The 25,633-nt window shown below is 44.8% G+C and overlaps 1 protein-coding gene across 1 annotated transcript in view; it reads right to left on the reverse strand.

Moving 5' to 3' along the window:
* Positions 1 to 10,539: 10,539 nt before the first annotated feature.
* KCNMB4 (potassium calcium-activated channel subfamily M regulatory beta subunit 4) overlaps positions 10,540 to 25,633 on the reverse strand; it is a 160,926-nt gene continuing 145,832 nt past the window's right edge. The window contains exon 3 of the mRNA XM_086939259.1: positions 10,540 to 11,125. Coding sequence (XP_086795385.1) covers positions 10,957 to 11,125 — 169 coding nt within the window. The 3' untranslated portion in view covers positions 10,540 to 10,956. The remainder of the gene's footprint in view (positions 11,126 to 25,633) is intronic.

A 25,633-nucleotide genomic window follows, 5' to 3' on the forward strand; every position in this document is an offset into this window, starting at 1 on the left:
AAACGCTTGTCATATTTCCTCAACAGTACCCCATATGCTTCGCTCCCGAGGGCCAGCTGATAAATAGAGGGGATATTTCCCTGGCTATGCATAGTGTCCTCTGGAAAAAAGAGTATAGCCATTTCTGTAAGAAGACCAGCCCAGTTGTAAAACCTAAGGTTTGGTATTCCCAGCCCACCCTTTTCCTGGTGGAGAAACATGAATTTGTTTGATCTCCTCACCTTGCCGTATTGCCAGACGAAGTTCATAAAGATAGCCTCCATTTACTTGATCAGTATGTCTTCTATTTTAAAGGGAATAGACCTGAATTTGTATAAGATCTTCGGGAACATTGACATTTTAATAACATTAACCCTGCCTATGACTGACAAGTGGAGAGTATCTATTCTCTTTAGGTCCTGTTTCATCTTTTCCAATAACGGCACAAAGTTATCTTTAATAATATCCCTTGGCTGAGCATTAATTGTTACACCTAGGTATACTACTGAGTCCACATATCTATCATCCCGTTTGGCTATATTTCTAGAGCATTATACCTGCGTCTTCGCCACATTTAAACGATATCCGGATAACCTCCCAAAATCGGAGGTGATACTAACTATTCCCCTCATGGCACTGTCGGGGTCCGTGGTGGTTATAGCTAAATCGTCCGCGTAAGCAAGGACCTTAGTGTGGAATCCATTGATAACAACTGGCTTAATACTGATGCTATTCATTATAAGAGTTATTAGGGGGTCTATATATAGTGCGAAAAGGATGGGTGAGCACGGGCACCCTTGTCTTGTGCCTCTCGATATATGAATCTGCCCAGAACTCTCACCCATAAGCTGAATACTCGCGGTTGGATTAAAGTACATAGCCTGGATTGCCTGCAGGAATCTGGGACCAAATCCTCTATCTTCCATCACTTTCCACAAAAAGCTCCACCTAACGCGGTAGAAAGCTTTTTCCGCGTCGAGGAGGATCATTGCGACCCCCCCCCTCCCCGGCAGCATGGATGTCAAACAATGTGATGGCTCTTCTTACATGGTCAGTCGTACCCCTGCCCGGGACAAAACCATGCTGCCAGGGAGAAACCAGAGTCCCAATAATCCTCCCGAGCCGTGTCGCCATGATTTTAGCATATAATTTATTGTCACTATTTATTAACGATATTGGCCTATAAGAGCCAGGGCTTTCCTTAGGTTTACCTTTTTTGTGGAATACCACGATATTTGTTTTGGTCCAAGATTCCGGTATAACTCCGGTAGTCATAACCCCATTGAATAAATCCAAGAGAAGAGGTGACGTTTCTTCCTTCAGGCATTTATAGACCTCCAGGGGTATGGCATCAGGGCCTGCTGCCTTGCCAGCTGCTAAATCTTGTAGTGCCTCGGATAGTTCGTCTATAGTAATACTCTGTTCTAAAATTTCTCTCTCGCTAGAGGTGAGTTTAGTACCCATTTCCGGCCAATTTATACCCGGATCGTCAATACCCGACTCTTCCTTATATAAATCTTGATAAAATCTCCTGAAAACATCAAGAATTTCAGCTGGTTTGTTGAAGGTTCAGTCCCCTTCTTTGATTTCAGTGATAATGTTCTTAGATGTAGCCTGCCTTATCCGTAAAGCTAAAGCCCTACCTGCATTTTCCCCTGTTTCGTACATTCTTGCTCTCTGGGTTTGATATTCTGCTGCAGCTTTTTTAGCCAATTGCCTCTGAATTTCGGCCTTCATACTATTCAGCCGTTCTAAACTTGAAATGCCCTGATTCCCATGACATACATCTCTCCTATGTTGTTCCTCTACCTCTGCCAGTTTTCCCAACAGGCGTTCTCTCTCTTCCTTAGCTCCTTTCCACATTCGGTCCATGTAACTAATTGTCTCCCCCCTCAAACCTGCTTTAAAACTATCCCAGACAGCGACACGGGAGGCACTGTATCTATTCGCATCAAAAAATGACTGGGACCAATCCTTTACGTGCGCTATATAGTTGCTATCCTCTAGAAGCTCTCTGTCAAAAGTCCAGGGTCTAGCTTTTTTCCTTTGTTTGTTGATAGCCATTGTTAGGACAAGGGGGTTGTGATCTGATATTAGCCTAGGGAGCATTGCTATTTCCACATTAGGAAGATAATTAGCCGATATCATGAAATAGTCCAATTTTGTGTGCTTATTGAATGGATGTGAGAAATATGTGAACCCGGGGTCATCTTTCTTTAAGCTTCCCCACACATCCCTCAACCCATGGGATTGGATTATAGAAGACACTGCTCTGAATACCCAGGTCTTGCGACCTGTGTATGGGGAACCGCTTACAAAATTTGCTGAGATATTTACATCGCCGCAGATTACTATAGGTGCTGGCCAGTTAGTTAATTCCCGCTCTATATGATCCATCACCCCGGGTCATCCAGGTTAGAACCGTATATTGAACATAGAGTGATGCCTAGGTTCATTTCGCATATTGCCCATCTTCCGAATACATCGGCCTTACATCTTTTTACCCCCCCAACCCTACCCTGCCAATGATTGCTACCCCCTTTATCATTGATGTCTGGTCAAGGTAGGTGAGTCTCTTGTAGGCATAAAATGTCAGCCCCTATTATTTTGATATACTCCTCAAACCTGCCCCTCTTTTTCCAGTTGTTCAAGCCACCTATATTTAGGCTTACTACCCTAAGCCTAGACATAACCCCGTAGGGAACGTAGCCATCGCTCTAACCGATCAAATATACTCCTGAACATATCATGAATATACAATTCTTCTTTCAACATTCAAATTATATTGATATACACATTTACTGCATGAACTTTCTTTTCTTTAGCTTTTTCCCCCCCACACCCCCCTCCCACTCCAAACCGCTTCCCCCCCTAACCCCAACCCCAACCCCCACCCTAGTGGAGCGTGCAGACTAAGTCTGTGCGTGTGATGGATGCAGCAGAGCAGTGGACTCACTACATACGAATTGATGAACCCCACCTCAAAATCAAACTAAAAACCACCTAATCATAACACCAGAGAACCAGGAAAACCAGACCTCAGAAGTCATACATTGCCCCCAATAGCCCATATTCTGCCCCCCATGAACTTCATCATACTTTTTAAATGAATCATTTGAGAACTAGTAGGAGGGCACAATAAAGGTTACTATATTGAACATAGTCTGATACTATACTGAGTCCAGATACTCCTGAGTTTTAATTTCTGAGGAGAAATATATTGTCTTGCCCAGATGAATTACCTTTAGCTGGGCAGGATTGATAAGATACACCTGTATTCTTTTGTCCTGAAAAGGCTTGATTAATTGTCTTAATCTCCAACGCCGTTCAACGGTGATGTGACAAAAATCGGGCCTTACAAAGAAGGAACCCCCCTCGAAGGTTCTTTTGGCATCTGGCCTCGCCTTTTCTGCGATAGATTGTCGCAACAGAAAGTTCCCTATATAAATCAGGATTGCTCTGGGCTTATCATCTGCTCTAGCATTCTGCCTCAACTTGAACGGTATCCGATGTGCCCTCTAGATTTCAGTGGTCCAGTTCCACCCAGCAACGTCTGGAAAAGCTTTCTCGAAGATTTTAACAATGAAGGCTTTAACATCCTGCCCTTCACATCCTTCCGGGATCCCAAGGACTCTAAGATTATTCCTCCTTAGCCTGTTTTCTAAGTCTTCCAACTTCCACTGGACATCCTGTGCATGTGCTCCGAGAGATTCCACTCTACTTGTGGCTGCCGCCGCCTCCACTTCAGTGGCGACTATCCTCTCTTCCAAATTTGAGACCCTATCTCCTACATTCACACAGGCTTTTGAAAGCTTTCTGACCACTCCTTTCATTTTTCTCATTGCTGCTTGGGCCTTAAGACTATCTGATCTTGTCTCTTCCCGGTGCGCTGTGATTCCTTGATGGATTGATTCCATCATTGTCATCATTGACATCATTGAAAGTTGTGTGGTCTCCTGATTCTGTGCATGACTCATCCCCTGATTTGAGTTTCCTTGTAGCGAAGTTGTTGGAGAATTCAGCTTGATCTCTTTGAGGAAACATAGCTTTAACGGCCGTTGATGGTAACCCCACCTCGAGGTCGCTCTCTGATTCTGGATTACTGCCGTCAATATCAGAACTATGCAGCTCCTCATCCTCATCCTCGGACCAATCGGCCTCCTCTGTTACAGAGAAAAAACACTCGCTGGGGGTCTTCTCTTTCTCCTTCTCCCCATGGATCGGGCCACTCTGATTAGTGTTTGTTGTTAGTCTTCCTTGTCTTTGTTCACCCGGAGCCACGGTGACCGCGATAGTCTCTTTCACTAGTTCGCATGTGGCCGAAAGAACAGAGTCATCTTTAGATCCTCCTGAGGTCTTCCCCACTTGGCCAACTTGATCACTTTCGCTGTTGATATTTGCAGAGGAAGGTGCGGCAAACTGCACCACCTCACCATCTGGAGACGTGGTTATCATGTCATTGACCGACATAGGAACTTTGCCCTCATTACCGACACCCTTATCAGCTTCCACCGTCATTGAAATTGACAGCGCCGAGAGAGCCGTCTTGCCCCGAACACCATTTCATACAGCGTCCTCACCTCCAAACTCCGGATGAGGCTGTGACTGTAGTTGTGACTGTGGCTGTGGATCTGGCTCTAGCTCCGGCTCGAGCTCTGGCTCTGGTTCAAACCCCTCATCCTCTTCGGTGGCTGTTAATGATGTAGTTGCTGCTACTGGGGCCGTTTCCGTAGTTCCAAGCTTTTTTGCCTTGTCCTTACGATTCATCATTTCTACTATACTTATAGTGGCAGTGGCGGAGGCTGTGGCAGCGGCTTGTCTGGTTCTGACGGATGGAGGCCTCATCTCTTTAGGGGTACCCCTGTACTAATGTCGGTTGTCTTGTCCGACCCCCAGTCTCGACTTCAAACGATACTGCCTCGGCGCCGACACAACCTGCAGCAACACTTGCGGCGTTTACGGGATTGTCTACTACACCGGCATTTTCAGCTACATTTCTTTTCTTAGTCGACGGCTTACCTCCGGTATTAGTTTTCGGGGCCATCCGTGGAGAGAACTGCCGTTTTGCTCTGCTCTGCCGGCTGTCCCCACAGCCCCTGGATAACGCTCTGCCGCTACTGCTGCCGCTGCCTCTGCCTCCGCTCAGCTCCGTCAGACCTGTGCTGTTCCGCCCCCTGGCTCCGCGAACTCCGCAAGCCCCACAGGAGAGCCTACCGACCAACCCGATCCTCAGGAGCAGCGCAGCGGCAACCCTCAACAGTCCGGGGGGGAGTGCCTTGCGGTAAGGAGCGACCAGAGGCATCCAAACCGCCGTGTCAAATCTGGGCGTTTTCGAACAGTTAATCGCCTTTACACCACGATTCTTATGCCCCATTTACTCAAAGATGTCTCTCCGTTGAACGCCCAGCGAACGGGAAATATTCCCGTCAGTAAAATTAAGGCATTTAAACAACGAGTGTTTTGAGGTTAGCCACAACCGTGTCCACACTGCTAGCGCTGCTGCTCAGCCGTGCCTCACGGCCGCCATCTTGCTCATTCCCGTATATGCCCAGCGTATCAAGCCGCTTTACACTTTGGTACAACCTACTTTCAACAAAACGCATTTTCGTTGTTACCCCGTATCCTGCCCTGGAGGCAGCGACGAAAGCCAGTGTACCAAATTCAAAAGATTTGCACTCTAGGTGGAGACAATGGGCTACGTCCTTGACATCTCCGGATGTCACGTTAATTTTTGACTCCTCTTTGCAGACTCAGGAGTATTTGCAGTATGAATTCGTTCATCCAGCTCCTCTAACCATGCACCCGCTGGAGGATTTCCATTGTATCATTTACACTGACAGTTAGGTGCAACCGGCCACGGATTCAAAGCATGCATATTCTTCGGCCTACGCAATAGTGGTTGGTACTATGGTGAATGGAGAATTCAAGTCCGATGTCGTGCATACACAGACATTAGGGGACTGTACCGCCCAATTGGCAGAGCTCCGTGCTCTACTGCTTGCATTGGAGTACGCTGATCCTAGTGTGACTACTCTTATCGTAAGTGACTCTTACTACTGTGTACAGTCTTACAATGACAATTGGTTCTTTTGGACTCAAAATGACTATCGTGATTCAAAAGGTAGCACAATAAAACATAAAATGATCTGGGTTTGAGTAGCTGAGCTTAAAGAAAGGCTGCCACTCGTGTTTGTGATTCATACTCTTGGTCACCAGCGTGTTGGAATTCACGCTGTTGGTAACAGTCTCGCTGATGAAGTGGTGAAGACAGCAGTAGCGACATATTTGGTTGCAGCAGTTACACATTCCAAAAGTAAGATTGATGATTACATCTTGGCAGCTATTGCCACAACAGAGAAGGGAAGTAATTACCCTAGAGATTTCCCTTCCAAATACTTTTATTACTTAAGTCCTGATAAAGTTCCTTATGTGAGAATGAATGACGTTGGTGACAGATTGATTCCCAACGCGGACCGCAGGTCCACACTGATTACAGACGCTCACGAGAGTATGGCATCCGCCCCAGCCGGCGTTTCTGCGACTGTATCACTTTTGCAACAGCATTTTACTGGTGGTGCGGATTGTACAAACAAATGCGTGATTATGTCCTTCATTATGACATTTGACAGCAGATTAAACCTTCAAGTGCTGCACGCCCGCCCCAGATACAGTTGTCCTTTTCTAATAAACCACTGGGTTGTGTTTATTTCGATCACTGTGGTCCTTTCTCCTCCGATACTACGTATAAGTACATCTTAGTTGCAGTTGATTCTTGTATGCGCTTTGTGTGGGTGTGGCCCCTAAGGAGTGCTGATTCTCAAACTGTTATAAGGGATTTGCGTGTCTTTGTAGGAATTTTTGAATGTGGTACCTTCCACTCCGGCCAGGGTCCATCGTTCGCCTCTAAGGTGCACAAGGATGCCATGCGTTCATTGGGGGTCCAAATCAAATTTCTGTCTCCATACCGGCGTGAGGGCAATAGTGTTGTGGAGCAGATGAACCGTGACTTAAAGCAATCCTTGACAGCTAGGGTTTTAGGTGTAGGCCGGAACTGGCTAGCTCACCTCAATAGCGTTTAGCATGCACTTCATAATCTCCCTAGAAGGTCTCTGGGTGGGCTCTTTGGTATCAAAATGTTTGTTCCGGATCTTGAGGGTCTAGACCTTGCGCCGTCTGACGCTCCTTTTGACGTAGATGAACATTGTGCTGTTTTCCAGAATCTACAAAAGACCTGAGACAGTAATGCAAAGGAACATTTGCCCTCCACATTTGATGCTGCGTTGCAGATTCCGGTAGTTGGCTGGCTACCCTGAGTTGGTGAACTGGTCCGAGAGAAGGTCAAGAACACAAAGGAGTTTGACCCCTCATATCGTGCTCCAGTTCCTGTACTTGTTGTGCAGGGCACAAGAACAGTCATTTTACTTCCACTTCCTAGTCGTAAGGAAAACAGGTACATCTCCATTGGCAATGTCAAACTACACAGAGTGGCCAATTCTTCTTAGTATGACACCTGCGGTCTCTTGTCCAGCAATGCTGCAAAACTCTGTTTTGGCCCAGTCACCAACCACCAGGCCTAATGTTGCCATTGAGATGAATACAGTTACGAATCCTTTATTGAATCCACCAGCTGCTGATCCTCTGGATGATACTGAGTACACTTACCCCACAGATTTATTGATGCCAGATTTGCAGACCTGTGTGGCTAATCAGTCACGTTTTTCATTTGACACTGACTCTAACAATCAAAGCCAACTTGCACCCACATGACTCCAGAGCTAGTGACATCTATGAAACTGTCTTGCAATCCAAAAGAGAGAGAGGAACTAGAACAGCTAGTTTGTTTCCCCTGGGGTTAAATGAGTTAACAACAAGAACTAGCTATTAGGGTAGTGAGTGTTTGTGTACTATGTGTTTAGTATGGGAAACCGTTTGGTTTGTTAGGAAGGCCCTCACCCACCAGCCTAGTTGGTGGCATGCTTCATCATCGGGCCCCACCCGAGGCACTGAGTGCGTCTCAGGTGTGCTGCGATGCCAGGCTACTGTGGACCGCGTTTTTGGAACGTGAGTGTGCTGTGCTGATGTGCTGCGTGAGGTTTAAAATGCTGTCCTTGGGGTCCCAAAGCAGTAAGTTTATTGGTGGGCCGCAGGCAAAAAATAAAAACAAAGGCTAAGGACGTGTAGTGGTAGACTTATGGTCTCCCACGTCCAGTGTGGTTGACTAGTTTCTGCCAGGCATTCTATTTAAACTGGCTTTCATCAGGACCTATTATGAGTGGGTGAGGGATATATATGATTCCGTACCCTGAATGTGTGGCACGAGCTAAGGTGCTCTATGTGTGAGAGGTGTTTCCTCTCAGTTCGTACTCCTATCTACAGGGGACAAACTCCCAGGATCTCCTGCCGGTAGGTCGGGACTCTATGCACTTTGCTATGGTCTCCTGACCTGCTGAAACACCTGTCGTCTGCCGAGGGATCCGTAGCCCTTCCTCCCAGATAACTTGAAACTTTGAAAGACAAACCCAAACCTGCAGTTCCATAAAAACCAGACTGACAATATACATGAGAAGTACACAAGATAGAACTCAGCATTGTGAAAAAGTCAATAGAAATAGACTGGCATTTTTCTTTTGGCAACCCTACTTTATATTCCTTTTCATGAAATGCATTTTCACTTTCACACTACAGCAGTAAATGTAAATTTCAAATGTAAGGAATAGGCAGAGTGGGGGACCATGGGGTACTGGAACCAGAAAAAAAACTAAGTCTCTGTAACCAGTTTACAAAGGTATGTAAATATGCAAATGGTATCTTGCCTCGAGGGAGTTGCCTTCCATCCCCTTGCTTCTGGGCCTTGAAGCTCAGGTCACCTGTACCCACCGCACATGCCATGCACCATTTAATTTATGAGGTAAGACTGTTATGAGGCAACTCATTTCTGCAGCCAACGCTGTCGAGAGAGAGTACTGCTGCCTGAGTGTGCTACAGTGCTGATGGGTCCCTTGGAGACTGGAAAACGGGGGCTGCTGGGGGCATAGCTGCCAAGGTTTGAGATTGCCATGTGCGTCTTTTGTTGATGTATGTTGCATTCCCTGTCAGTAATCTCTAACATACACAGATAATTCATTTTTTAATAAAAACATTATGGTCTTAATCGAAATGTGAAACTGAGTTTTCTTTGCCAGGAGGCAGTCACAGGATCAATGTTAGTTTTTGTAGGCCCCTCTGTCAGAATACTGGGAATATATTGGGACCTCATTTTCACTGCAGCACTGAGAACCTTCACATTTCACCACAGTCCCAGCTCTGATTGGGTCTAACAGTTGCTCCCTTGGTGGCCAAAGGCGGAGCCTTTTCCTTCTCAAGGTTGTCCATAAAAAGTTCTACAGTGAGCTGGAGATAAACCAATGCAAACCCTGAAGATACACAAACATCTGGAAAAAGATAAACACATCATGCTAAAGACTCAAAATAATAATTGATGTACTGATACCATTTCAGTTCCCTGACCATCCTGCAACATTTCACAGCCTACCATTTCATAAAGTAGCCTGGCCATTTTTACAGTCAGATGGCTAAGACAGGGCAGTGTTTTTACCATATGGTAACATGTTGCACTGTGCTTTAAAACACATGCACCTCTCTCCCGGGATTATATCTCATTGATAACATTTGACAGTTGATCTTATGGAAAAATAAACCTGCCCTGCCTGGCACCCGGATCACTGACCATATTTGGCGCTTACCTGGGCTATTCCAAAATTATAACACCATCACCCAGTGGTGGACCCACAAATAAAACATAATGGACAATGCTACTGTGTCAGTTGTGTCCCCAAATATAGTTGTTTCCTCCAAAGTGTTAAGAGATAGTAGCACATTAGAAAAGAAACAACAAAGCTAATTCCACTTTTAAGGAATGATCCGACCACACAATCTGAGCATGTTGCTCTGGTTATCCAGATGAAAGTGTCTGTAAGAAAATCCAGCTTTCTTCACTGGGTGCTCTTGTCTCATTGATATTGATTGAGATCAAAGAGCATTTAAAAAAAAAATCTGATTATGCAAGCCATGATTTGCTATTCAGGCGATTATATGCCTCCAACCCCTGTGGTGTTGAACCATACCATCAAAGTTTTACTAGTGACCTACATGTATTTCCCCACTACAATATAGGCTACTGACAAATTCTCAAAGTCAATAATTGTGGAGTTACAATACTCAGGGCCTGATTTAGAGTTCAGCAGCCCGATATCCCCGTCACAAACGTGAAGACTAACCTGTCTGACATATTACAAGTGCCATTGGATATAAGGCACTTGAATACGGTGGACAAAATATCCGTCAAGTTTGTGAACTCTAATACACGCCCTAAATCTACATTAGTTCATGTTTGCTTACCTCCTGAATATGTTGGTAGCCAATGTCATGGAGTCAATAGGTTGCTATCATTGACCGTGATATTTAGGTATGCAAGCACTTCTGTAGGTCATGCTTAGAAGCATTTTGGGCAAGTGTGCCAAGAAAGAAACCATAGAGCAAATCAAATGACACCCAAGGGGATATGTGCAAAACGTACTCTTTAATAATTCATACATTTATGAAAAAAAGAATGAACCACAGCCTCTTACTTAATCTTCTAAATTACGAACTAAAAGGAAAGAATATATTAATTAGTATTGGAGTTCTGGGATTGCATTTTGTTTAGTCTTTTTCTTGAAATCTCATAAGCGCTTGGTATTTTTTGGTGCGGATTTGTCATTTTGTGAAAATCAATTATGTACATTTTGAAAAGAGCAGCAATCAAGTTCGGTTGTAGAGAGCGTCCTTGGCAAAAAGTCCTGGACAGAGGCAGCCAGCTCAGATCGATGGTGAGGATTATAGGGAGTGGTAATAACAATTCTCCAGTGGCCTGCCTCAGGACGTTTTCTTCAGCATTGGTCATTTTTCTCTCACTTTACTCTTCACCTCTGTTCTCTCCTAGGAAAGCTTCCTCTTCTGGATGGCTTCAGCTTTCACAGCCAAGCTCTTCGCACAGATGGTCAGGGCCACAATGAGGACTCCGACCAGAAAGCTGACAAAGGGCCAGAGGAAGCAGTGCATGAGGACATTTTCATCATGGGTTCGCCTCAGCAAAGCATCGTCCGGTCTGCAGAAGAAGACAAAAGTAGATCATCATTGGGGCCTTTGTTCATTGACGGCATTTTGAGAAACACCAGCTCAAGATTCCACATCAGAAGACTTCACAACTCTTAACATATGTAACCCATCTAAATCCATTCACGCATTTGAGCTATCCTTGCTTCGCAAGCTCAAAGACCAATACACATTTATCTCCTCTAGACTGTGAGGCCATGCTGATGTCTATGTACAGTGTGTTCCTTACCATTTAGGTCACCACTCCGGTGATGCTATTATGTTTTGTAATCATGTTTTCTTTGCTAAATAGCAAACCCATCAAGGTTACTATACTGACTAATGCATCCATAGGAAAGGTTCTATTGAGCTCCAGTGGTGGAGAGTTCTTTGTTCCTGTGAACAAATATAAGTAGAAACTTTACGCTTGGAAATTCGGGCTTAGAAAGTTTCACCACCGGAACTGAGGAAGTGGAGACATGTAGGTTTACACTTAGATGTAAATCTACACTCAGAAATAGTAAACAGAAAAATTGTGCAGAGTAGTACCTAGGTGCAACGGTAGATTTACACATGTAAATGTACCTTTGCAAATAGTGCCCACAGTGTATAATAACATTTTTCTTGACATTGATAATTTGTGAAACCAAACCAGCTACAATTATGACTGCGTTTGCAGGTATGGAGCACATATTATTCGATTTGAATTGTATATTTATAAAGCGCAGGTTGTCACTCCGGAAGGAGCATCCTGGCAATGGGAGGAGGAAAGTCAAGGCTGAGCAGGGGGGGGACCCTATATGAGGGATAGGCAGCATTTGTCTGAGGATCCAAAAATCCAGGTCATCAGTGCCTTCCTGAACTGTGTTTCTGTTTTCAAGAGCCTCAGCTGTGTTGGCATGAGATTCCAGGCTTTGGTTCCTAGAGCGGCTACTGTTTTTCCTCCCTTGGTTTTATATCTAAAACAGGGGGGTTTTGAGGAGGTTTGTCGATGAGGATCTGAGAGTCCTGGCCATGGTGTACAGGGTGAATCTAGCTGAGAGGTACGTTGGGCCTAGGTTTAAAGATGCTCTGAAGGTAATTAAGAGTATCTTAAATAATATTCTCTTATGCAGATACTCTTAATTACCTTCGTAATATGCTAAGGGTACTTGCAGAGGATGTCATTAAAGGAAGAAGGCAGTACCCTACTGTTAGATCTGTCAGCCTTAGAGTGGTCTTACCCCAACCTTTTTGCCTTCCATCTCCATTCTTGCTGATCTCGTTTTTGCTGGCCTTAGGACTCTGCACACTTTACTACTGCCAACCAGTGCTATAGTGCCTGTGCTCAGTCCTTAAAACCTGGTAACATTGGCTAATCCTAGATTGACATATAATTTGCATATAAGTCCCTAGTAAATTGGTACTACATGTATCCAGGGCCCGTAATTCAATGCTACAAGTGGGCCTGCAGCACCTATTTTGCCACTCTCTTAAGTAGCCCTTTACACATGTCCCAGGTCTACCATTGCACCCTGTGTATGCAATCTTAAACTGTCATGTCGACTTGGCAAAATAAACCTTTTGACAGGCCCAAACCAAACTTTTTAATACATGTAAGTCACCCCTAGGGTAGGCCTTGGCAGCCTAGAGGACAGGGTACAATGCACTTACAGAGTGGGAGATGCACTCTTTAGTTTTCCATGTTCTGGTAGTGAAAAACTCTGAAATTAGTTTTTCACTATTACATGGCCGACTTCTAACACAGGATAACACTGGAGTTACCTTATTACACTTAATAAGCTGTCATTTCCACATTTTGGGAGCAGGTAACCCGTTCATTTTGGTGTCTTTGGAATAGTAGTGAACAAAAATACTAATACCCAAAGCATATAACCAATTCACAAAAGTGAGCGTTGAAACATATCAGGCAATGACAAAGGTGATGATTTTGGGGTCTCCTCTAACCTAGGGGGAGGACCAAGCAGATGCCTTGAACACAAATAGCATATCATGCTCAATGATTGTGGTGGTCCCATCCTCCTAGGACCACCCCAAGCAAAGGTATAGGCAAAAATACAATGCCAACCAAAGGCCCAGCAAAGCAAACAGTTACACAGAAGGCACTAATGAATGCCGAGCAGACAACACATTTTTGTGCCCACTTTTAGAACAGCACAACAACGTGCCGCAAATAAAATTCAACTCAAGGAAAAGGAAACAAATTCACAACCACAATTCAACATCAGATTACAAAACAGCACAATTTTAACTCAGGACACTTGCAATTATTTGCTGCTCTGTTATTTTGTGTGGGTATCTTTTGGGTTGTGCTGTTATGTTCATGTGTTGCGTTGATATGTGTTATTTTAGTGATTAGTTTTGTTTTTATATTGTCATATTGCCATTGTGGTGCAGTTGGTTTAAGGTATTTTGCTGTGTTGTACTGTTTTATATATTTTCTGTTTTGTTATTGTTGCAGTGTCTTGCTTTCTGTTGTGCTGTATTACTCTTTTTGTAGAATATTATTAAATTATGGAAAAGTATTGTTGATGTAGCTCAACATATTCTGTCTGCTAAAATACACCCAAATATTCTTGGCACACGTCATGACTTCCACAAATCTGCGAAAGCAAGTTTGCATTAACTACTTATCTTGGTCATAATGGTGAGGAACTGGGGCATCTCTATCTTTTAGGAAACAGCTCTCTCACACATTCAATTTCCCACTTTCTACACATTCTTGCAAGACTAAGGGCCTGATTTAGATCTTGCCGAACTGGTTACTCTGTCACAACGATTACGGATATCCTGTCCACCAAAATATAAATCTCATAGGATATAATGGGAGTTATATTTCGGCAAACGGAATGTTTGTCACCATTGTGTTGGAGTAACCCATATACCAAGATCTAAATCATGCCCTAATTGTTATTTGTGCCTAGAACCAGCAATTTTTAGGAAAAGTATTCACAATTGTAGTCATTTTATGATACCCATAATTAAATGTCTTGTCTGATTGGCTATGATAAAAGGAGGTATGTAAAGGCTGTAAACCAAAAGCCTTTGTGTTGTTTCTGTTAAAATACTGCATATATTTCTCTCCTGGACGAAGAGTAATTTTCAAAAACACAAAGGAGAGTGTGTGTATATACACTCATACTTACAGGATAAGTTAGCATGAATCAAAATCAAAATTATAATTGAGGCCCTAAAGCTGATGAGTATCTTTAATTTTACTGTCATATATATACATATTTTTAATTTAGTCTCGCATTTTCCTCCCATATTTTTACGTGTTATACTGTTCACTTACTTAGCAAATAATCCAGATTGTTTAACAGGAGCTTACCAACCATGAACCCAAGGCACACTTGGCGTGTTAAAGCTGCTCTTTCAATCATGATCTATGTTTGTTCTATAATTCATAACAAAATATAGTCTTTCTACTTGCGGTAACTATTTTTCAAAAACAGCACAATGGATCTATGTATAAACAAAAAGGTTATCATTTTCAGCACTGTTGCAGCTGGTGAAAATTGACAGCATTTATAGTCCAAGTGCTGGAGGGCTCTAGAGCAACACGGACAAGTTAGATGCTTGCTTCTTTTTCTATTGTACCATCTACAATGCATGCCTACAGTCTCTTTGTTAATTAATTAACCCTCTCGTGTCTGACACAGTGCACACACTACACTAAGTGCGATCTACTTCTGCCCTCGAGATCACTAGCTAATCCATCGTTTTAGTGCATCAAAATATGTTGCTCAGGAATATACACACACATGCAGTACTATCCATGTACCCGTTTAAGTATTTGAGTACTTTGCGGGTAGTTTGGAGAACCATGATATTTGCTCAGGGCCCACTTTAGGGCAGTGCGACAAGTGCGGCTACACCTGTGGAGGGGGTGTGGACCTTTAGGGGAGGGGGGACGCTGTGTTTAGCAATAACTTATGATTGGAGAGATGAGGGGCACGTATGCCGGGTGGCAGTGAGAGAATCCTAGGAGGGGGTAATGGGGTTTGGGGGTACCAAAAATTATTGTCGCACTGGACCCCACCAGCACTAAAGCCGGCCCTGTATTTGCCTAATTTTTATTTATTCACAATGGCCACTGGAGCACTGAACAGTTGAAATAGTTCAGTATTAGAATTTTGAGACAGATTTCAGTACAATTCCAAATAGCAACATGTTTCAGTAAGGATAAACTATATTGGAATCTTCATAATAAATACATTTTTTTAAAATCTACTGATTTGGCAATGTAACAGTTTTCATTTTCATTCATGGTATACCAATATGTATAGGTTTTTCAGGTTGGTGTTTGGTAGCTGTCTATCAGGAAATTTTTCAAATCTTTCTTGAAGTTTGAAAAGAAATCCATTCAGCAGAACTCAAAGGGAATGAGTTTTAGGTCCTTACAGAAGAAATGAAGAAGGGTTAAGGCATATGGTCTGCTGGTACACCAACTGAGCAGAGATAATGCCCCCCACCAACTTTGAAGTGGAACCTGCACCCTACTTAGAGATCCTCACCTGCATGGCAGACATCTTTGTGGTGTGATGGGACCAACAGTAGTGGCAGCTTCCCTAAGAGCACTCCAGGTTTGCTGAGTGGATGCTATGTTTAAAGCACAGACGTTTTTGTTTAGAGGAAACAAACTTACAATGGCCCAACATGCAGAGAGTTTCCTCACTGTACATATGTACATATGTACATCAGGCTATTCTACATTTTCCGTCCCTATGTTTGCTATGCTTCACATTGAAAAAGATAGTTGGGTAGGGCAGGGTAGGATGGAAATATCAGTGATGGCAGCCAACCTCAAAGGGATGGACAGCCCGTTGGATCAAGAGTTACCATTGGTGGAGCCATTTCAGACTTTGCCAATGGTAACCCAGCTTTTCATACACCTGTAAATACGGTCAAGGAACTGCGGGTTCAGTATGATAAACTGGCAGTGTCGCAGAGATTTGATGAACCCTCAAGATGTGTGGTGAAGTCTTTTAAAGAACTGTTTGAACTAATACATTTTCAATGGATATCTGGACTCATTGGGAAGCCACAAATTGGTAACCAAGATGGGTAAACTAAGCAATCAATCAATTACATTTATACAGCGCACAGCTGCTTCTGAAGAAGCGCCTCAGTGCATGCATAGAAGCTGAACTGTAAAAAACAGAAAGGAACAATTGATATTAAACCTCATCAAACAGGAAAGTATTTAACTTCTTTGTAAAGATCGGTTCAGAAGGAGCCAGCCCTAAACTGATGGGGAGTGAGTTTCAAAGTATGGTTGTAAGAAATACAAAAGATCTCCCACCTTTTCTGGTTTTAAAAATGTTTGGAACTTGAAGAAACCTAAAATGATTTGATATTAAAGATGGAACATGAGATTGCAAAGTCTGAAATGTTATGCCATGCTCTAGATAAGATTGATGATTTTCCTAAGTCTTTCTGCCTCAGTCTACGGTTAAAAGATAAAGGCACCAGGAAGAGATCAGACTAGGTAAATATAACCGCAGGAGAAACTCGCAGATCAGGGAAATTATAGAAAATTAAATCGAGAATTTTCGTTGCCTTATGAGTTGGGGTCGTAACCAGCTGAGGACATGTAATACCCTCTAAGCCAAGATTGAGCTGGAAGGCAGGGTGACAGTTGGGATCATCCATGTATAGACTAAACTTCCTAAAACAGTACAATTACCATACTGAAGGCATAATTGAACAATTATATCAAGGAGCTGACGAAGATGATGAATCCAACAGTCTGGAAGTCTATATATCAATAACCCTGAGAGGGAAGATGAAGGAGGCAGCTTAATAGTAAATATTAGACTTCAATATTTCCCACTTTCATCAACTTGGTGGAGAAAATCTTATGTGGTAGACTATAGCAATACCATTGCCCATTTTGCCTTTATGATTTACAAAGTGAATTAGAAAGCTGGAAGGGTCAGAGTGCAATATCGAGTTTGGAAGTTTCCTACAACTATGTTTCATTAAGCAACATGAAATCCTAGGTATCTTCTAAGAGTAAATTATAGACGTCTAAAGCATATTTAGAAAGGGATCTACAATTAATAAGGCATGCCTTGGGGAGGAGCCAAGATGGCGATCGGGTCGGACGTCTGAGCTCCCGGCTCCGTACGCCACCAACCTTTGTTACAAATCCTGTCTTTAATCCTGGCTCGCACCGGACCAAAAGGACGAGATAATCGCGCAGAAGCGGCTGGCTTCCCATCGAGATCTCCGCCGCCCGAATCGGTGCAGGATTCACTACTTTTCTCGATCTCCGGAGCCGCCCGGGCAGCTGTGCTGATCGTTGCTGCCGGCCATTGCGTGACCGAGCTGGTCGGACGGGCGGGGGTGGTACCGCTGCCTACAGGAATGGGATGACCTCGGCGATGGACTGTTTGGCACCCTTTCGACCCTGATTTGCTCGCCTCCGTCGAGGTACGTCCACATCCAAGTGCTGCCTTCGACGCGGCGCTTCCCCCCGCTCCGCTGCGCTTTGTCTGGGACTTCCCCGGCCGGGGGTGCATTACGGCGGTGGACCCTTTGATTTGGTGGGAGAAGCTGGGGGACTCCCGTATTGCACGGTCACCTAACTGTGGGCTGCACTTTCACCGTGCTTCAACGCTGGCTTCCAGGGGGGTTTTGTTCGCCCCCCCCTTCACCACCGTGGAGCCCGGAGTGGCGATAATGGCGCTTGCCTCCCGAGATGGGGACCAGACTGCTCAGCCGTCCCTGCTCCACGCTGCCCAGCCTGACCCCGGACTAGAGGAGTACTCCGGGACATCGCCGCCCGCAATGGATGGCTTACTATCCCAGGACTCCCTGACCTATGGGGACATTCTGCGCGCCATCACAGATTTGGGGGCAACATGGCGGCGGACCGTCCAGGAGCTGTCGGCGAAGATCGAGGGAGCATTATCCTGCGCCTCCCAACCGGGGCAGGCTGTCCCCCCACCGCTTTCAGTGTTGTCCGGGAAAGCTACACAGTTGCACTCTGCGAGGGAAGGGGTGAGCAGTGCCTCTGGTAACAGTGTGGGCGATCTTCCCCTCGGAGAGGCTCTGGCTACAGTGTTGCCCCCCACTCTGGGTTCAGTGACTCAGTCTCCATATATACCGCTTTTTCAGAGCCAGACCCTCCCTGGAGACTTGCTTTCTGAAGTCGTGTCCCTGCAGCTGCGGACACTGTACTGTCCGGTGACGGAGGAGGTGGTTTACGGAATTTTTGCTGGCACTGGTGGTGATCGGGGACGCTCCTCTTCGTCACCGGAGTATCGTACTTGCCTGGAGCGGCCATCTTGTTCCTTTGTTCTTCCCAGTGGTCACTCGCGGCAATGGCCAGCCCAGGCCGGATTTTGCCGTTCGGGACAGGGCTAAGTTTCTTTTCTGGTACCTTGCTCCAATGGAATGGCCACGCCTGGAGCAGTTTCATCAATCGGGCCAGGGTTGAAGTGGCCCATCATTTCGGCTAGTTGGATCGGCTGGCGGTGTCTTGGACTGTTTTTCGTTTAGATTTGGTGCTTCATCACGATTGCTGCCTCTTTCACAGTTGGGACCTGTGTCTATCCTGTACAATTGAGCCTTCTCACGATGGGGAGGGGGTTCTGTTTGGGTCCGGGGTCCGAAGGGTGATTATTATTGATTAGCCTATACGAGTGCTTCCCTATCAGGTCGTGTTAGGGGCGCGTTATTACACGGTGTTTCTTCATGTGGGCTGCCCGGGGACTGAAACTGTTCCTGTACATGCTGTATGCACGCATAGTGTACTGTTCTTTTTCATCGCTACTATTGTTGCAATTCAGTACAGCTCAGTCGCTTTTGGAGCCGGAGGCTCTGGTGTGGGCATGTAGTGGATGGCTGGGATCCCGGGAGTTCAGTGACTAATAGGGCTCCTCCCCCCGCCTTTTCTTTTTCGGGGAGTGGTTGATTAGCTTGTCCTTCTCTCCCTCCCTGAGTCCAAGAGTGATGTGTTTTCTTTTCTTCTTCTTCTCTTTCTTGTTTCCTTTCTCTCTTCCTCTACACTTCTCGCTGTTCTTTCTTCTTTTCTCCACCTTTCTTCTTCCTAAATTTCGGGTTTATGGGGCGACAGGCACGCTGCTAGGGGGGGGGTAGTACATAGCCTCTGCATGTGTGCAGGGTGGGGGGTTATTGTTCCTTTTTGTTCGTTTCTATGGGACCTGTTTTGTTCTTTCTATGATTTTCGCTTATCTTTCCATGTTGGGAGTGCTGGGTGTAGGGTGGCAGTGGAACGGTGACTGGGGTTATTGCTGCTATAACGTGGCGTAATTATTATGTGGCCATCCTGCCTGGCGGGGACTTGAATGCCGCACTGGGACCAGTCTGACACAGGCGCTATAATCGAGTCCCGCCTGCATGGACTTTGCTTGTATCTTTTCTCTTAGTTCGGAATATTATGACCTGATCCTCACAGTTGCATAATGAAAAATTAAAATTTAACCTGCAATTATCCTGAGACATGGTGCTGTACAGTCCTCAGTCTTTCTCCTGTAAATGCTTACGATTTTTGATACAGTACTGTGTTGCCATAACGTATGCTACCGTGCTAACTGATCGTTCGTGGCCGGCCGGATGGTTGTAGGCCCGTATATGTTATTGCTTCTGGTGCACAATAAAGGTTTTCAAAAATTTAAAAAAAAAAAAAATAAGGCATGCCTTAAATGAGGTTGGTTCTTGGGGGTGGTCAGACAAGGAGGTAGGGGAAACAGTTAGGGGAGTGTTTCCACAAACAGGAGGCCGTAGTTCGGCATAGTGAGGGCAACTACTAGAAAGGTAGCAGCGTCTAGGAGTTCTTTGGGCGGTTAGTTCGGATTTTTAGTGGCAGATTGGGATTATATGTGTACATCATGTACAAAGGATTAGAAGAAGGATGTGGTAAAGGGACTTGAATTCCTAAAATGAAATAGCAATATCAGTTGAAAACTGCTTCTAAATGTCTTTATAGATCATGGAATGAAACGGAAGAGTAGAGGCTTTGAAATGCCACATGAACATAGGTTTTCACAGAAAGAATTCAGATCCAACGAGGTGTCAGAAACCAGGAACTGAGTGAATCAGGGTAAAGAGATAAAGGGGAAAAATATCACTCTACCAAAATATTGCTGCCACTTAATTATTTTCATAATATTATGAAAATAAGGCGTATTTTATTACTCAACACCACATCTATGGATAGTTGGCAATATACACATATTGTCAAGGTCTAGAAATGTGGACTTAAAAAAAGAAAATCCATATTTACCCATATATATTTACCTTCATAATAATTGTGATAGTTGATGCGTTGGGCACAATATTTTGGCAGGACGATCCTGCAAACGTAATATTCCTATGATAATCCCTAAAAGGGGTACAGTGGTTAGAAGTAATGGATCCACACAAGGTCCTTGGATTGTGATCTATAACGCGTCATGGGGATACACTGACAGGAAGCATAGGAAAATGCATATATCAGACCCCCGGGGCCTGATGACATAGTAGCCTAGCACATGTAAATTGAGGTGAAAAGGATATGTAAGGAGCAGACCATCTGGATGGAGGACCGCTCCTAGTGGACAAGTCTGCCCAGGAACAAGAAACAAATCACAAAATGATTACAGGATACAAACTCTCCCCTTTGCTCCAGGATTGGAAGAAAAGAGAATGAGAGCACTGCTGCAAGGCAGAATCCAGTAATACAAAAGTAATGTGGATTGCTTTACAGAGCCTGCCTTATGAAGTAGTTTCTAAATGGGTGAAGGGTTATTGGTGTAAATAAGTCATGCTAACAAATAAAGTAGCTGGACACTCTACACCTGATATATTGAGAGTGGTCATTGTTCAACAAAAAGATGACACGTAGAATGTGACCGGGAGTGTCCTTATCTGATTCCAATCAAAATATATTTGAGAAAGAAGTGGTGGCACTTTAGAATAATCAAATGAAAGGAAAAAAGGTGCATTGAGTCACCACATTGCTAAATGTAAGTGAAGTTGTGGCACCCGAAAAGTGGGCACTTGATGCACTGAAACCTTTCCGCCATGTGCACTTCTGTAAGAATTCAGATTGCTGATCTCAACCATGGTAGGGAAGTAGCACCCCTCGCCTATTCACTGGCTGCACCACTCGCACCTACAACAGGGTACAGGGGAAAAGGGGAGTATACCGATAGGCACACAGTATTCCTTTGTTGGTAGCAGGGGATTACTTTGTCGTAAAATGATTACTTCAGACATATCCTCTACGAATTATCTGTAGAGACGACAGTCCGTATGTCAAAACAATGCTTCCGAGTACAAATGACAATGTCTAAACACAAGGGAAGTTTAAAATGCATAACCAGCCACTTTAAGTTATTTTTTTACCTTACAAAAGGTTGGTGCAACTATGGCTGCTCTTGGATTAGATTATTTACACAAAAAGGATTACGGCTCTGTATGAAAAAGGATATCCATAAAATAGGTGTCTTAAGCGTGTCTGGTGTTTTCTGTGTGACACATGCCTTCATCAAAGTGTGTGAAATAGTAGGCTAACAATTTCGCAATTAATTATCGGAAAACAGTTAACATGTTTATACAAATTATTAATTCCAGTCAATTATACGCACCATCAATACTTATTAATGTATTCATCTAATTTTCTCCAAAATTACTCCAAAATGGACACACTTTTTTACATGGGGTCAGTTTACCAAAATACCAGGAGTAGCAGAAACGAAATCCTGCACTCTTTAACCTTAATGGCAGCACAGGAAGTGATGTCACGTAACCTTAACCCTCTTGACATCACAGTAATTGCACTCGCTCTTACTCTGACTAACTCATCTGTAGTCTCTTGCTCACTCTTACTCTGACTAACCTATACTTTCTCACTCACTTGCGCACACACAAACACACAGATGCATACTGTTGGAAATGGCCCTTTTTGCAGGGTTATCCCCAAACTTGTTGCTTCTTCCTCCTTTATTTTTCCTGACCTGTGGTTGTTTGCTATAGGACTCTGGGCACTTTACCACAGCTGATCAGTGCTAAAGTGCATATGCTCTCTGTATAAATTGTTATTATGATTGGTTATCCATGATTGGCAGATTTGTTTCAGCAGTAGGTCCCTAGTAAAGTGCACTGAGTGTGCCAGGGCTGGTGATTCAAATGCAACCAGTGGACCTGCAGCACTGATTCTGCCACCCACATGAGTAGCCCTAAAATGGTGTCTCAGGCCTGCCACCGCAGTGCCTGTGTGCAGTTGCTAACTGCCATGCTGAGCTGACCAGTGTCCACCACACTGGCCAGGCCTAACCCTTCCCTTTCTGTACATATTGGACACCCCTAATGAAGGCCTAAGGTTTCCCCCTCCCACCCCCCCCCCCCCCCTGGGCAGGGTGCAGTGTATGCGAAAGGTAGAGCATGTACGTTTGTGGGTGACATGCTCTGATAGTGAAATACTGCCAATTTAGTTTTTCACTATTGAAAGGATATCTTGCCCATAGGCTATAATGGGGAATGCTGTGTATAATGTTTACCTGCATATCTTCCCATAGGAGCAAAAACGTCTGGTATACCTGAACTCAGAATTTAATAACCCATCTTTTAGGAAGGATGTTTTTTAAATCCTGTGTTTGAAAACAGCACTTTTAAAAAGTAGCTGTTTTAATTGTCTAACCTTTCTGTGTGCCTTTGCCAGTTTGGGAATTGACTGCCTGGTTTGTGAGTGACGGGGCTGGGGTGGCTCCAGGAGGCTGGATGAGTCAGCGCTGGGCTGAATAGCTCCCTCTGCATCTTGAGTGGTGGGAGGGGATAGCATTTGTGCCTGAATAGGGCTGTGCCTGCCTTCCACAATGCTGGCTCCACCTCCTGTTGGGCGGCTGACGACCCTGCCCTTCTCTCTCAATGGAAAGAAGGAGTTATGTAAACAGTGTGCTCCAGGACTGACCAGAACTGGTTTGGACTAGGCAAAGACCTCTCTGCCTTCAGAGAACAAATAAAATATTGGTATAAAAAGGGATACCCAGACCCCAGAACTTTAGATCATCCTAGAATGAAGAAGGAACCTCTGCCAAGGAGAAAAGCTGGAAGACTAAAGAGGAAGGACTGTCCTACTGTGTGTTTGTGGGCTGACCTGCAGTTGCTATTCTGCCAATGAGAGGGGAAGGACTTTGCTGTTGCTGTGTCCCCTTGCTTAAAGAGATCTCCAAGGGCCTGAAAAGAGCTGTCCTCCTGTTAAGAAGTTCCGGGCACAAAAGTACTTCACCCCCAGCTTCCCCCCTGAATTCTGATGTGTGAGTTCTGACCTGCCTAGAGTGCTTGATCCATTTGTGGGGCCTCTGGAGGTTGTTTCCTGTTGTTTTGGGGAGCTGGACAAAAAGAAAAGAAGAAGATCTACAATTTGCACGCATCGCTCGCTTGTGGAGCGCATCGTTGACAGTGCAAGAGAATTCCATTCATCGCGAAGATCGTCGCAGCACCTGTTGCCAAGAACCAACTGATCGTTCACTAGCAGAGCGCTTTGCCCCGGGGCAGGAAGATTCCTGTTGCTGCGAATATCGTCGCCGAGCTGGTCGTCACTGTGAGAACCATTGCACAGCTTGCTTGCGGACCGCATCCCGTCGCTGCGAACATCGTCGCAGAGTCCAACGCCATTGCATCGAGGGGCACCGACAGAAGAGGAGCAACGCTGCGCTGTGCATCGGCGCTGCACCGAAGATCGTCGCATCGTGCCTGTGCGAGACGATTTCTACCGGAGAACCTGCACCCCGGAATCCACACAAGGTATTGCACCGCTCCCCGTACAGACGAGATTTGTCACAACACGCCCGCTGCGTGCAGCGGGGTTGTCGCATCGCCTCCCCAGGGTCTCAGGAGTGATGCATCGCTTGTTTTTCGACTCTGCAGTTGCCGCTAGGAACTTTTGTCGCATCTACAGGTACTTTGGGCTAAAACTAATGCAACTGTGGATTATTTTGACGCAAACCCTAGAACTCTTTGAAAATCATATTCTTGAACTGTGTATGTTGGATTTTTGTCATTTTGGTCCTGCGTAGTTTAGATAAAAATACTTTATTTTTCTAAACTGGAGTGGAGTCCATTTGTGGTGTTTTCTCTGTGTTACTGGGAGCGTTGCTACAAATACTTTACACATTGCCTTTGATAAGCCTGTCTGCTCATGCCAAGCTACCAAGGGGGTGAGCAGGGGTTATTCCCCTTACCCTGACTAGAAGCAAGGGTCCCTATTTGGACATTGGTACCTACCTCTGGCAACTAGAGACCCCAGATCTAACACATACACTATCCCAGATACTAACATACATGCTCAGACATAAGTTCTCTCACCCAAACTCTTTCTTACGCAGATGCACACACTTAAAATACATTGAAAAGCATAGTGTGGATAACCTAGTGACCGAAAAAGACTCGGCTATGTTTAATCAGGGGAAGCAAGGGGAGGGCAGGGGCACCAGAGCCCGGTGAAAACTTTTATTCACTTTCTGTGGCATCTTCTGATGAGGGCTCAAGCATGAGCAAGGACTGGGCAGACTATAGTGAAGGTATGAGCCCGGGGGATGGAGCTAAGAGAAAGCGCCCCATCCCCCGACTGTAGTGTCACAACCATTAGAAAGAAGAGGAGGAAAAAATCACGACAAGTTACACCAGAAAATGCCCCAAACCCCTATGAAACTTCAAAGGAAGCTCAACCGCCAAATATAATCGGGCACGTGGGGGAAAAAAAAGACAAGGATCATCAGGTGCACCACTGCCCCAGGAGATTACTTTGGTTACCATATATGAAACAATGATGGGTCATAGAGCGGCATGCAAAGCAGAGAATACTAGAATGCAGGCTACCTGTAGCAAGGTTAAGAATGCAGTTCCGCTGGCAATTAAATTAGGGGCAGAAACAGCGGACAGAGTTACGGAAGCAGAGGCGCGAATCTCTGCCCTCGAAGTCTATGCCTCGGCGCAAAAAGAGGAGTTAGAATCCATCAAGGCCCATCGTAACAATTTGAGTTATAAAATATCGGAGCTTGAAAATCAGTCCCGCAGAAATAATCTCCGCTTTCTGGGGGTCCCTGAGAAAAAAGAGGGGGCGGATGTGCGTGTTTTTGTTGCAGAATTGCTGAAGGAAGCCTTTCCGGAACTAATAACATGGGACTGGTCTAGGTAAATACAGCGGGCACATTGGTTTCCGTTTACTGCAAGAAAGCCTCGTCATGGAGAAGAAAGCCTTCCCAGAGCTATATTAGTCTGCTTTAACAACTTTCTGGCCCGAGAGGATATATACAATCGGGCTCGGCCTGATAAGAAAGCAAAGGCGAAGGGCTGCAGCTTCTTTGTCAGACCAGATTTTTGCCAGGCCACAGTCTCAAAGCGCTGGCATTTACGACAACTGATACCAGACTTTCAAAAAAAGGGGGCTGTGGTATATTTGCAGAACCCTGCGAAATTGAAAATTATGTTTAAAGGCCAAAGTAAATTTTTCTGGTCATACAAGCTAAAGAGTACTTGGATACTTTATAGGGTGTGGTATCATGAG

The sequence above is a fragment of the Lissotriton vulgaris genome, chromosome 1_1 (assembly GCF_964263255.1).
Source record: "Lissotriton vulgaris chromosome 1_1, aLisVul1.2, whole genome shotgun sequence".
NCBI lineage: Eukaryota > Metazoa > Chordata > Amphibia > Caudata > Salamandridae > Lissotriton > Lissotriton vulgaris.